The 14,636-nt window shown below is 41.9% G+C and overlaps 1 protein-coding gene across 16 annotated transcripts in view; it reads right to left on the bottom strand.

Moving 5' to 3' along the window:
• Positions 1–14,636, bottom strand: part of TENM2 (teneurin transmembrane protein 2) — a 617,488-nt gene that overhangs the window by 18,799 nt on the left and 584,053 nt on the right. For 13 of the 16 annotated variants that reach the window (XM_058034869.1, XM_058034857.1, XM_058034858.1 and 10 more), the window contains 5 exons: positions 13,782–14,031; positions 10,826–10,846; positions 6,755–6,987; positions 5,140–5,294; positions 3,771–4,645 (listed from right to left, as the gene is read on the bottom strand). In XM_058034869.1, the coding sequence (XP_057890852.1) occupies positions 3,771–4,645; positions 5,140–5,294; positions 6,755–6,987; positions 10,826–10,846; positions 13,782–14,031 (1,534 nt within the window). The remainder of the gene's footprint in view (positions 1–3,770; positions 4,646–5,139; positions 5,295–6,754; positions 6,988–10,825; positions 10,847–13,781; positions 14,032–14,636) is intronic. The other 3 variants (XM_058034859.1, XM_058034862.1, XM_058034864.1) reach the window with 1 other exon arrangement.

Raw genomic sequence — 14,636 nt, 5'->3', positions numbered from 1 at the left:
GATATAGAAAAAATTCACTACTTAAATGATATATACACACTCTGATACCAATAAAGAAGGCATTTCTACTTTGTCCATTGTATGAAAATAAAATCTTATTTAAAAAATACTTTAAAGGTAAAAAAATTAAAATTAATATAACAGAAACCTTTTATCGACCACAAAATTTAAGTGACATATTCCTGAGTTTTTTTTAGAATTTATGTATTAAATGAGAGCAAGTGCTCAGTAGAATACAACACCCAGACATTTATCTGAATAATAAACTATATATTAATTAAATGACTATGCACTTCTCTTCTTCATGTCATGAACCTGGGTCTGATGATGTAAAAACCAAAAATTTACAATGAAAAATATATTAATTGACATGGTGTCTTCTTCAGAAGCAGTCTCTGCCTACTGCAATGTGTGACACAGCATCAGCCTGGATGAATCAAGTCTGATAAGGCAACCTTTACATTTTCAAATGAGGTGGGCTCTGGGTACTCTGAAATTCCTGAGCTTTTTTTACTGAGTTCAGTTAGAGTAAGGCTTCATCCCAAGTTTTTCTACTAATAACATTACAAGGTCAAACAAGCTTTCTTTATCCCAGTACCTTAAAAACCAACAAACAGCATCTCCCCACTGCTACCTCAGCAGATCTTTGCTAACTGTGACCCAGACGCCCTGGCAGCAGGCAAAGCTTTCCCAGGACAGCTCTGGGTGACAAAGCTGGCGGCTGTCTCTGCAGCCTGATGGCTCTGAGCTGCCCATGGCCACAGCTGCAGCTCAGCCTGGACCATGGGACACAGCTGAGCACCCGGCACCTTCTCAGGTAGCCACAAGCACCCGTGCATCCATCCCTTCAGTGGGCTTGTGACAGTGCCCTGAGGGCTGCGGTCCCTGGCCACTGCTGCGGCACCTCTATTCCTCAGGCAATTTCTATGAGCAGCATCCCAGCCTCAGGTTTGAGCTGTGCTCCTGACAGCTCGTGGGTGGAGCAGCAAGGGCAGGGCCATAACCAGCACTGCAGAGAGGAGGAACAGCAGCTTCTGACTGAACACAGAGCTGGGCAAGGCACAGACCCACACACATTTACACACACCCCTGTCTTCTCTCCCTCTTAAAACTGATTCCAGAAAAAACTGCAGCACTCTCTCAGGATGCTCCCTAGACCGAGAGGAATACCACTGGGAGCTGCTTCAAAGATCTGTGCTTCATGCCCAAGCCAAGCTTAAATTACCCCATGTGAGCCTGCTGGTAGCTGTTCTATTATTGAAGAGCCTTGGCTGCTCCTGCTGCAAATGAGCTGCATGCACGTGCACAGATGCTATCTATAGAATTCACATATGGAGTGTGCACACACACAAACCAGCCTGTGTCTGCAACTCTCTGCTGATGCAGATGCACACCTAGATTAACTGTACAAATTAAATTCTGAGAGCATTTTCAGGCTGAAGTTGAAATTTTAAAATGTAAAATTGAGAGGAATATACCCAATAAGATAACATGGCACTTCAGTGCCTGGTTGATATAAATGCACTGACATAAATTTTTCATAAGAACTTTAGCTCATGTAGTACTTTACCACTTAAAAGACCTCTGTTCTTTTCCATTTCTGCTGCCATATTAACAATTTTGACTGCTGATTATGTCTGTATGAATGCATGAATGTAACTGCACAGAAAACTATTTTATTGTCCTCATAAACTCTCATTGGCTGAATACTTCTTTCATCTTCAATTAATATTAAGTTATAGCTACCAAAAAAATTTCAGAATGATGAATACAGAATTTTCTCTTAGGAGCTGTTCCAAAGAAAAAACAGAAACCAGAAACCAGTACTGAGTGACTGTGGACTGTGATTGTTTAGGTTTGTATATTCAATTTAAATAATGTTTTTATGGTTCTCTCATCTATGAGCTCTATGCTTATGAGAATGTATGTACAAATTTGGGAGAAATGAATTATTTCTGCTGCCTCATCAAAGTAACTAATTATCTAAGACAGTACCTCAGGCTGTAATATTTAGATCTAAAGATGGCATTTAACTTCCACTGACCTGAGGCAAAGGTTGTGCATCTTTTCTTATTTGATCTTGGAAAAAAATGTGCAGCACTATGTACACATTAAATTATATTTTCAGCTGATCTCAGTAAGACATCAAAGCCTCTACCTTCTGTATTTCCTTAGGAATCATAATAGAATTTTGCTAATAAACCATGTTACCTTAGCACTAGGTGTGACTCTCAGACACCAGTTATACCAGTTTTGTAACCAGTAACTTTCTGATGACATTTTTTAATGTTTCATGGATTTTCACATAGAGTTTTAAATTAATTCACTATTTAGTTTCTGGTGTTTTGAGAAATACCTAATTTATGTGACTGCACCTTGAGCTGCCTATTCAGAAAAAAACCCAGAAAAAAAACAACAAAAAAACCTTCTCAGAAGCGCATTCACATCTCATCAACAATAATATGAAATTTAATCTGTCTAGTCCAGTGAGCTTTTAATCGAGCTTATAATCAGCAGGTAATACCTTCATGTGGTCATGTAACTGAATTATTTGTGGTGAAGAGTTAATTTTTGCCAAATTTGAAGGACAAAGAAGCCCCTGCCCAGGTGGAGGCCCGGGCTGGAGGAGAGCAGTGAGTGGTTGGGCATGCAGGGCCCCACGAGAGGGCACTGCTTTCCTTCCAAAGGGAACTGCGTGTGCAGCATCCCTGCTGAGCAGGGCAGGCATTCCCAGCACACTGAGCGCAGCTCCCTCCATCCCTGCATTTCTTATGTTTTCTCTGAACAGAGGAAACAGGTGGCCAAGCTGAATGCATCAATAAACTAAGAGGTGTGTGCCATTGCTAGGCTGTGACTTGAAAATAAGCCTGCCATTTAAAATTAAATATAAAGCTTACTCCCATTTTCTACTCACTGATTTGGAGAATGATATTTTTGAATCATTAACTAATTCAGACAAAATATATGGCATCATACTTGCCATATACTTAAATATATTTTTCAATATGTCATTTAGCTTCTCTTTTTAATACTTTTTGATCAAAAAATGGCAATGAGACTACTAAGAACAGGATAAATATTAATAAAAATTGGACTAGTTTTTCTAGATTTTTAATATACTTCTGAACCTCATCTCTTCAGATGAATTTCATTTAAAGAGGAAGTTCTGTCTATTTAATCTATATGCTCATGAACACCAGTGTGCTTTTGGGTTATCTACAAATTATGGAAGTTACACCAGGGGTCTGACAGATAGCTGGGGATCTAATTTCCTCACTTGTCTCAGGAATGAACAATCATTGAAGTTAATCAACATTTTAACAACCATGAGTAATATATGAGGCTGAACAGAAAGAGAGATAATTTGAGTTCCAGAAGAAGCTGCAGCATGAGGGCTCCTAGAGAGAGCAGCTCTGTGGGAGCTGCAGGGGAGTGCTGGGCTGCTCTGGCTCTGGGCAGCCGTGCTGACCATGAACAGCAGCTTAACTAAGCTGAGGTTCTGGCCATGGCACAGGTCCTCTGTGCTGGGTGGGGATGAGCTGCCCAAACTCAAACCCCAGGCAGGGATTTAGGGGGATCAGCACCCACCCAAAGGACGCCATCACAAAGCCACTTAACCATTTCCAGCACCGCTCTGGACTGAGGCACAATGGCCTTACTCAGCATCATTGAAAAACCTACAACAAACTGCAGCAGGGTCAGCCTAGGGCCTACTGACTACCATTTGAAAAAATAAACGTACGCTTTAATATATCCAAAAACATTCTTACTCATAAAACGTTGTCCATCCTGTTTCATCACTCTTCGTTGCTAAGAGACCACTGTTTCCATTATATGTCATTAATCCGAGCTCCAGGGTCTGTGTTGAGACCAGCTTGAGTCCCCCATTGGTGCCCACAGCCAGGGTGACAATCTGATTGTCCGGCATCAGCAGGTGGCGGGGCATCCCGCTGGCGTCCCGGCGCACCTTCAGCGAGTTGCCGTTGTTGTCCATCACCTCCGTGACATCGTTATCGCTGCTATAGGTGAAATTGTACAAGTACTCCCCAGTAACGAGGCTCAGAGTGTACTGGTGAATCCCATCAGCATTGAAGACATACAGCTCCTGTTCTCCTGGAGATGCAGCTTCATATTGGTTAAAGGAATTAAGAACGGGCCTGTTTTTACTGACAGCCCTAATGCGGATATTTCCGAGATCAGCTATGTAGATGGTACCATCTGGGGCCACAGCTAAGGAAGATGGTGAATTTAAGATGGCATCAGTGGCATACCCATCATCCCCAGCATAGCAATTACAGTTGACATCATTTTTGCAATCACAGTCTGAAGCTGCCCCTGCAAGAAGGCATATTTCTCCATTGGTAGTTACCTGGCGGAGCCGATTAATTTTTTTTTCATCTGTCTCACTGATGTAAAGAACTCCTGTGTGTGAGATGGCAATGGCACTGGCTGATTCAAGTGCAGAATGAATAGCCAGTTTGCTAAGAGAGTAGTCTATACCAGGAACCTGGCAGTGCATGGGGCGTCCAGCAATAATGCTAACTTGATGGTTTTCTGTGATCCGTAAAATAACATTGTTCTCTAGGACATAAAGGGAGTTGTCCATGGGATTGACAGCGAGATCAGTAGGCCACTCCAGCCGTACCTATGAGTTGCACAAATTATTACTGTAAAACTCGAAACTGAAAAGTACACTCCTAGTGTTTAAAATTCCACGTGTAACAACAGCAAATTAGTGAGGGGTTTATCAGTGTAAATCATGAAACCAAGTCATGAACGGCAACTATTTCAAACAATGATTTTGTTTTTCGGAAATATTAAAGCTACGTGCAGTTGTAACTTTGGCTAATTGTGTTTCTGTGCAAGAATGAATGCTACATTGTGGAAGCTCTACAATAATTACAGAAAAACAGGCAATTAAGACAATAACTCCCATTATCTCAACCTTATTTCTCTATAGTTGCATAAATAAACTGTGTTAGCCACAGTAAAAAGGATGGTTCACCCATTTCAGTAACAAATCAACTATGTTATCATCTTGTGCTGCATAATGCATTTCTTAAGTGGCCAGGCAGTCATCCAAAATAGATGCCCATCTCTTCTAAGGCAGAGAGGAAAATAAATGCAGTAAGAATCTACCTGGGTGACATCCATGCTGGAATCACAGCTGAGAGGTCGAACAGCAGTTAGGTCATTGGAGCCCAGCAGGGTCGATATAATTCCATTCTGATCCACTTTTCTAATCATAGTGGCATCCACAAAATACATGAGTCCATACTTATCCACTGCAATTCCTGCAAATATAAAACCCAGGCTTCAGTGCAGCAGTGAGGCTCCTGGCTTCAAGGCAGGCTTTGTCTTGTTTACAAGATGGTGAAATTTGTTCACGTCCCCTGTTCCTTCCTCCCTCCCAACATGAGCACAGGTTCTGGAACCCTCCAACAACCCAGAGTTCTGCCACTGAAATGGCATCAAGCAGGTTTATCCTTCAGGGCTCTAAAGAAAACCACAGAAATCCCCAAACATGCCAAAGACCCAGCAGAATGCATCATCTTATTTCTAGATTCAAGCTCTCTGCTATACTACATAAACCCAATTAAAAATTATCTCCTAATTTTACTCAGAAATTTGAGGCATTCCTTTCTTAATCTGAAGAATCTAATGAGGATGAAGAATTTTTAAAAAAGCTTTTAAAATACCTCTAATTTTTTTTTTGAAAACTAAGAGGACATTGTATTATTTCTAGATGGTTTTTTAATTCTTTGACCTGTTGCAGTGAAAATACAGAAAGAAACTCTGGTGTTTCCAGATGAAGACACAGGGGTTGCCAGCCCATAAAAAAGGGAAGGTTCAATGCCTGTCACACTGTGAGTCCTTAGAGAGGAAAGGCACAGAATGGAAGGGTGCTCCCTTGCAAGAACACACAGATGCTGCTGCCTGTTGGGAAGGAGGGCAGCCTTTTTCTCACTTGCCTTTCTTTCCTGCTTTGATTTGGTGCACTGCCTTGTCCATTTCTCAGGCTGAAAATAAAATATTGATCTAAAAAAAATTCTGTCCTCAACTGGTTGCAGTGCTCATCCCACTGGGCAGTGAGAGAAGATACAGCTTCATCTTTTCAATTTCTACGTGTTAACTGAAACTACTTCCTAGACAAAGAAACTGGAATTTCCATTTTTGTGTACCTTTATGATCATCTAGTTATTTTCAGCCACTGAAAAAACCCAAAGATGTTTGAAACACATGGCAATACACCTGATTAATTCATCCTTACAATTAAGATGAAACAAGAGAGAAAAAACAAAAGCCTTAAACACATCTCCAAATCTCTATATCATCTTGAAAACCTTTTGTCAAAAATTAGAAACTCGAAAGGGCAAAAATCCTTTTATTTTTTTCTCTGACTCTGAAGAAAAAGGAGATACATGGAGGAAAAACTCAGAGAAAAGACACAGCAAGCAATTTCTCTCCCCAAAGACTGCATCTCAAACAGTAATCAGTTTCCCAGTTCACACGCTGGCTTCTTGGAGTGAGCGGTACCCTGCTAATTTGTGTTCTGTTCTCCTTTTGCAGCACTCACTGCCGGGGTAATAAAGTTTGCTTTAACTAAACAAAGCACGAACACTTGCCAATCCACTGTAATTAAAGCCCAGAATAAAAATCACCAAGCAAGGAGTGATTTAATTGCCAGATAATTATTTCCACATCCAGCCTAGCTGCACACAGCCATTCTCTCAGGCTTCTTTTCCTCCTTTACCTCGAGGGCTCATTAGGGTTGCATCCACTGCCTTCCCTCCATCCCCACATCTGGCTTCATCAAAGGGCAGGCACTGCTCTCCTGTCCCTGCCACCACTTCAGAGTTACCAGCAAGGTCCTTCGTGCCCGTGAGGGACTTGACTCTGTAAATCCGTCGGCTATTGGTGTCCGACACGTAGAGGGAGCCTGAAACAGGGTCCACGGCCAGATAGTATTTATGAGCAGGATTGTTGCTTTAGAGAAAAAGAAAGCATAAAACAGAAACAGCTGAGCAGTCTAGAAACTTCACAGGCTTTCAGAGCTTGGATACTCATCAGGCACAGAAAGATCTGGAAAGAAAGTCTGACACCTTTGTACGGAGGTGAGGTCTGAAGGACCATCACCTGAGGACCTGACTTGATTAGGGCCTGGTCAGTGCTCAGAGGGATTGTAATTTTAAATCTCACTCATTCTTCTACACTGAACCTTGCACAGCAGAGCCCAATAAGCCAGAGCTGCACAGCAGTCTTTCCTCTTGATCTCTTTAGCCCTTTAGATCTGCTCCAGGTCAATTCTCTTCAGCTTATCTGTTTCCCCCCTTCCGCTGCCTTGTTTAAACTTCCTTTGGAAGCAGAAGTCATAGGAGTAGGATCAAAGAATCAGCTTCTGAGTTACTTAGATTACGCCACAAGATTTGTGAGGTCTTGTATAAATAGAAGGCAGAGGCATAACAAATTTATTTCTAAAGCAAATTTGTTCTCATTCATTCTTATCAAGAATCTCATTTACAGCAGATGAAGTTGGTTATATAACTAAAACCAGAGACCCCAAGTGTCTGACTTTAACTCCAAACCTTCTGTTATTGAAAAACTGGTCCTCAGTTTGTGATTGGAATGGGCGCTCATATGGAAAGCTACTTCTCTTCTGAAATATATGTTTTTTGACAGCTTGTCACATTTTGGAACTACTTTAGCAAATCATCTGCAAATTGAGAAATGTCAATCTTCACAATATATATACATTCACACACACAGAACTGCAATGCAGAAATATTTTCAAAATCTTGCCTGGCTAGTTTTACTCAGTTTATTTGGATTTTAAGCATGATGTGGATTTTCCAGCCTTTGGAGCCTATGGGTGAGCGTAAATAAGGTCAATGATGGTTTCAAAGCATAGAAGACAAATGAAGACGGGAAGAAAAAAAATGAAGGTTACTTACCAGTAACCAGAGATATTTGCCTCCAAATATCCACACTCCTAGTTTCATGTGGCAAAAGTGCCCATCTCCAAGAGTGAGGATACACAGAGGTAAGCTATGATGGATTAGGCCATTTCTTGAGCAGAATCGCTGAAACTATCATAAAGCCACTTTCGGCAGATGGATCCATCGGCACACCAAGATAACTGTGGCCATGTGGTCATGACCACGTGTGGAGGAATGAGGAGGCCCCAAAATATCACTTTCTACAGTTATTTTCCTCTATGCCAGTCTTTGACATGCCATGGGTTTAGGTCAATAGTGGTTTGTTCTAAGACTGTAGAAAGTAGGAAGGAGATTGGTTGGATCTCAATTCAGTAGGCAGAGGCAATACCATCTGCTGAAGTCTAGGAGTGTAGAAATTAGAGATGAAGAAATACAATAAACAAAAAAAAATACTTGGCAGGTTTATTTCATGCATGGATCTCAGAGTACTTTAAAAAGATGGGTGTAGCACCCATTTTACAGAGGAGGAAACTGAGGCACAGAGAGGTTAAGTGGTGTAGACAAAGTTATGCAGGGAAACTAGTGACATGCTTGAGATTAGAGGACAATCTCATTATTCCCCAAGTTTGTCTTATTATCTTCAGCAGCAGACTGCACCTCTTCACTACACCCTTACCACATTCCTTCTCATCCCTCCAAAATAATGCTCCATAGAAAAATAGCTCTTTCCACTTTAGAGATTCCTCCAGTCTCCCAGGTATCTGAGCCATAAAAACACCTGCATGTCTGTCATTGCTTCCAAACCCTTTCCAAACTCTGCTCTGTTCTCCCACCATGCTTTCCCCTCACACTGAAGAACACTCTGCTGTGGCACTGGTGTTGTGCTGCACCTCACAAACACACCCAGACTTAGCTCAAGGCTGCCCTGCAGCTGGTGCCTTTGGCAAGGCCCTTGTGCAAAAAGGTACATCCTCCATCCTGGCCAAATGGGCACCTCCAGGAGCTGGGCACAGGCTGGGGCTGGGCACAGACACTGCTGCTTGCCCCTGGAAGGGAGGGTCCTGCAGGACTCAGTGCTGAGAGAGAGCTGCTCACACAGTGCCCAGGGGAGCAGCAGCCACCCTGCAGGAATGGAAGGGTCTCTTGTTTTACACATGGTTTTGCCAGGCTGTGCCCACCCCTGCCTCTCCTCTGCCCTCAGCCAGCCCTAGGTGTGCCCAGGATGGGATAAGACATGAGTCAGGGTAAAGAGCAATGGCAGAACATGGGATATGGGAATATTCCCTCTCCTCTCTTGCAGTCATGGTACATCCATGGAACTCACCCTGCCTTTCTCCTCTGGAATCTCCCCCAGGGCAGCTGTGCCAGGGATCAGTCACAAGCTTTGGTTCCAGATCAGAGAGCAGCTTACTGGAGCTGCAGACCTGTTCCATACTCCTCCCCTCTTTCCTGAACTAGGTCAGAGAACAGTGATAGTGGAAAACTCAAAGCAAATTTTTGAGGGAATTTGACAGAAAATGCCTGCTGGAAGGTAACATGCACTCTTTGTGCTCCCAAAGAATCAATGAGACTATTACCTCAAACAGGGATTTGTTTTATAAATGAGTACTCAATATTTCTCAAACTGGCATGCGAGCAATTAAAGAGCTCTGCCTCTCTTTTCTCTGCACCCTTGCAATCTTTTACTTGAATTATAGAAGGCCAAGGATTGTAACTTGCTTTAAAAGATTCTCCATGGCATTCAGGGTAGCTCAGAGGCCACTGCCAATAATGTCTGTGCCTCCAGCCCCGAGTGAATGTGTGGTCACACCACCTGCAGCCTCACTCTGCTCTGAGGGACCTGGGACCCAGCAGCAAGTGCAGCTCATTCTCCCTGTTCTTCTCACAGGTGCATCAAATTCTGTTTCAACAGCAGCTTTTCTTTAAGCTTTACCAAAAGAGAAGTTGTCCACAGCAAATCTCTAAGCAGATGGAAAACTAACTAGGCTTAGTTAAAGCAAATGAGGAGCCTCCAGCATCACCAATAATCATCAGCAAATTGTGAATGAGTTCACCCAGATAAGAACAGTTAGGGGTGTTTCTATGCCAAAATATATTGCTAAGGGGAAATGATCCTGTTTAGTCCAGACCATCTATTCCATCAACTTGTCACAGAAATGGAAAGTATGGTTTAAAAAGGGTAATGCACAGGACACTGAAACAGTTTACAAGAACTCTTCTTGTTCTTGCCCTTAATTTCCTCCAGGGTGAATATGATCCCTGTCCCAGGTGTGGCATGTCAGGAGGCACAAGTGTTTCCTATGCTGCAGCCATCCAGAAGTCCTAGTGCTCTCCTCCTGACATGCAGGAGGGTCAGGCCTCCCTCCTGAATCTCACAGTGACTGCTTCTAGTGGTTGCACACAGCCAGCCCCACAGGCTGGCTATTAAATGGGTTTGAAAAAAGAAATATAAACTAAATTATGGCAAAAGACAGCGGGTTCAGAAAATCATTAATGACCAGAAAATGAGTTTTTGACCTATATGCAGTCATTAGTGCTTTTGTGAACCTTTCTGGCATTTGTGAAAATGCTGTTGTAGTTTACCTTGACCATTTAGACCAATTATAGACAGCAGGGAGAGGTGTTTATCTAGAAGTTAGTTTGGGGTTCATTATACTTGCATTCTACTAGAAATTTCTAATTACTGTCAGGACTTATTGGCTGCTTTTTGACTGCATTTCGTAATTGCTAATGCTTATCATATTCATAACACACAATTAGCACATAAAAATGTTTCTATATATGGTACATGAAGAACATAACATTACACAAGAAGCACAACACAAAAAGCAAACACAATGAAGCAAACAAACCATATCAAATTATATGGGAAAGAGCTCATGTCTTACCTATGTTTAAACTCTTTATTTCTTTATAGAAAGGGAACAGAAGAAAAAAGAACAAACAGTTAGCTGAAGAATAGATGGTAAAGCAAACATAGTATTTGTTTTATTTTACAAAAGGACACAGGAGAAGATATCTCTTTTCAGCACTAGCCTTAGCTTCGTTTCCAGATGAAGAGTGACTTGGAGGGGTAGAGCTGCAAGCTAATTCCCTATAGGACACCCCTGCCCCCACCCCCCTCCCCTCATATTTAGGAAAATTTCTGAACCACTGAAAGAATTTTCCCATGGAAATGTGTGTAGCTTGGGGGCTAGGAGTGAGAGAAACTGGCAGTTCTCTGAATACAGAGCTGGGCAGGGGGAAGTACTGGTTTTGGACATTGTCTGCCAGTTGGAGGCAACTTCTTTAATCAAATAGTTCTCTAACAGGCCATTTCTAGACACATTTTTACTATGCAGTTTGTTTTTCTCTCCTCCTAGTCTCTAAAATAATTGCTTAAAGCAAGTTTGGATGCTCCTTGGTGTCTGTTAAGCCTATCAAAGCCAAAGTCAGGGTAAAAAAACCCCTTCTAAGTGAGCAGTAAGGTACTGTACAATGGGAGATAAACAGCATTAACTGATCCACAGCTTACTGCCCAGACACAAAGCCCAAGGAAAAGTGCTCTCTACTTCCCACAAGAAAATGAACACACTCTCCACTCACACAGCATCTCACTGTGTTGGTGTAATTTCCATTCAGGAATATGCACTGAACAGAGCAAGGGGGTTTGTGACTCCTGAGCTGCAGCACTCCAGGCACAGCCCCAGCTTGCAGCCCCACGTGCAGTGCAGTGCAGCCCAAATTCCTGCTGGACATTCAACCAGGCACCTTCACAAAGCACAGTGTGAAGGAAATGTGCACACTGGGATATATCTGACACATAAAGGCACTACTCAAGATTTATAGGGGCTTATGTGAAACCAAAAGGACATCAGCTGTGAAATCTAAACAAAGCGATGTTTTTGGTTTGCAATATTTGAGGATGTACTGATTGCAACATAACCCAAATTACTTGTTATGAGCTGAAGACTCGGCTCTCATTCACACTTAAATGGCTCAAATCTTCAAACTCTTACCCATGTAACTCATGCAGATTTCAAGATGAGCAATGAATCACAATTACTGCTATAGATTATGTTTGCTGGAATGGACCTTAATTCCCTTTAGAGGAACGGGGGGTAAAAGACATCATAATGCAAATCCTAAAAATCTGTATGTCAAGTCCTTTGCAGCTGTCCAACAGCACTCACAATGCATCAGCTTCATTGTTAATAGCTTCTAGTTATAACAGAAGCTAAAGAAACTATGCTATGGAAAACAGACTTTCATAAAGGAGGAAGTGGACAACAGCAGATAAAAATCCATCTTCTATTTCTTTACTGATGTCCTTTCCAATTTTCCCTCACACATGATAAAAACCCACGTTCCCTTCAATCTCTCTCACAGAGAGACGAAGCAAAGTACTCACACTAATATTGTTGTAAATTTTGAGGCAACATTTTCAAACACAAGGTGGGCTAGCAAACTTTCACTGGCTGATATTGGTGAGGTGCATATAAATGCATTATAAGAAATATCCTAATCTGAAAATGTTTCTCCTCACCTATAAAGCTGTAGTCCTATTTACTACAAAGATAAAATGATCCGAACAGCTTAGAAAAAGAATAATTAGCATATTCTGTATAATGCAGAGTTATAGTGCATATTGATATAAATATTTATAGCAGGTCACACTTCCATGCCAGCTACCTTCTGTGGTTTAAACTGAGCTGCTAGCAGAAAGCACTGGATGATCCATGACTTTAAAAAAAAAATATAATGAGGCAGCCTGATGGTGTATGAGGTAGGTGTCAGAGAGTGATTTCAGAGTTGAATTGGCCTGAATCAGATCTCTTTTCTTTTCTATAGAATCAGAATTCACAATAGTGACATCAACAGAATGACATGAATGGAAGAGAGGTGTAAAATAGAGCTAGGCCTCCTATTCTTTAACAGTCCAATCATTTTGCACTTTTCCCCACTAATTAAAAACTAAATGTGGAAGCAGAGGAATTGCTTATTGGTCATATCATTAAAAAAAGACTTGTGACCTAAATTCACTCAATGTACTTTGCAGTTGTATCCAATTTCCAGTAGCACCAATGCTGCTGCCTGAGTGGGCTCCAGGAGGGGCAGCAGACATCCAGGGTATGCAATTTTCCCTCATTTTTCTGCAAATACTCAGTAGTGCTGTAAGTATAAGGTCAGTTACATGAGTTAGGGTTTGAAGCAATAGCTCTTGCCTCTCCTGGCAAAATGAAAAAAGGAGATGGAACAGAAATGGGTGAAGTGGTACATTCTACACTCATGCCTTCCCTATTAAGTGATCAAATCTTAAGGTTGGAGCAGGGCACGGGACAAGGGGAAAGAGTTAAAATCTTAAAAAGAGTTCTGATGATGCAAAATGAATCTGCATGTCAACCTGAACTGCACTTGTCAACCTAGAGAAAGAGACTCACAAGCATGGAGAAGAAATGTGAAAGTGGATCTCAAAACCACTGGCAGCAGAAGCTTCCCTCTGACCTCATGAGATTGTTACACCTCTGCCTGTCACTGTGGCTCAGTACCTAAGGGCAGTCAGTTCTAGACTTTTCAAACCAAACTAAAAGATGCACTGAGGGAGGACAGAATCAGTGATTACTAAGGAGACAGAAAGAGATGCTTTGTACTTTCTGTACAAGTTGATTTCTGCTCTTAAATCCTTCACTTTAGTCACTGCTCAGGTTAAGTTACAGACTTTGAACTATGCATTTCTGTGCCCCATTTCTCCACTGGAATTTAAATAGGTTGAAAGCGACAATGTTTTTCAAAATTATAAGAAGTAATGGTAAAGGCTGATTTGAGCACAGGCTCCAGAAGTGAAGCGCTGAGGTGAAGCCTTACCTCAGCTCCAGGATGCTGGTGACATTCCTGGAGGGGAAGATACGCCGGATATAGTTAAAATCCCCAACAAAGAGACTTCCATCAATACCCACTGCCAGTGCCACAGGGGCCAGGAGCTTATTTCCTTCTGCCAGGCCATTGCAGCTGGGACAGGAAATGCTTCTGCGGCGTCCATTGCCCATAATGCTGGTTATCACAGCTGGCTGCTGAGTGAGAAACTGATTTTCTCCGTTGCCTTTGTGCAATATACCTAAGGACAGAGAGGAGAAGAAGTGGTTATTACCACTGTTCATTGCAGGGGACTTGAGGCTGTTTTCTTTTCAACAGCTGCTTTTAAGGACTGTACATTGAAATGACTCTGGCGTTCGGTTTTTCAATGGTGCAAAAAGAGCAGGAGGATTTCGCAGTTGTAAAAATAAAGGTGTAATGAAGATTCAGTGTTAAAACCCACACACATACACACCCACAGACCCAAACCTACACTCAAGAGTCCTTTGGTATTCATTATGAAAGACAACCCTGCCACACAGCTCTGGCCTGGGACTGTGGTTTAGGTTTCTGAGTGGGTGGAGAAGAGCTGCTCCTTATTTGTGTCTCACTCCAGTTTCCTGCATCATGTTTTGTTTGGAATTCTGTGCCAACCTTACTGTTCTCTTTCCACCTCTCAGTCCTTCACACTTTTTTAATGGAAAATGAAAAATGAGAAATGGAGGAACCAGAGAAAATGATAGCTCAGAAAATGAAAAGATAGGAGAAAGATCAAACTCCCAGAAGGGCTGCTAAGGATCAATGATAAAAGGCAAGAGGGAAGCTGGTGGTACAGATCTCTATTAGACTTCAAGAAAATACCTTCAA

Source organism: Melospiza georgiana, chromosome 15 (genome assembly GCF_028018845.1).
Source record: "Melospiza georgiana isolate bMelGeo1 chromosome 15, bMelGeo1.pri, whole genome shotgun sequence".
Lineage (NCBI taxonomy): Eukaryota > Metazoa > Chordata > Aves > Passeriformes > Passerellidae > Melospiza > Melospiza georgiana.
This window is presented reverse-complemented; position numbering and strand designations above follow the sequence as displayed.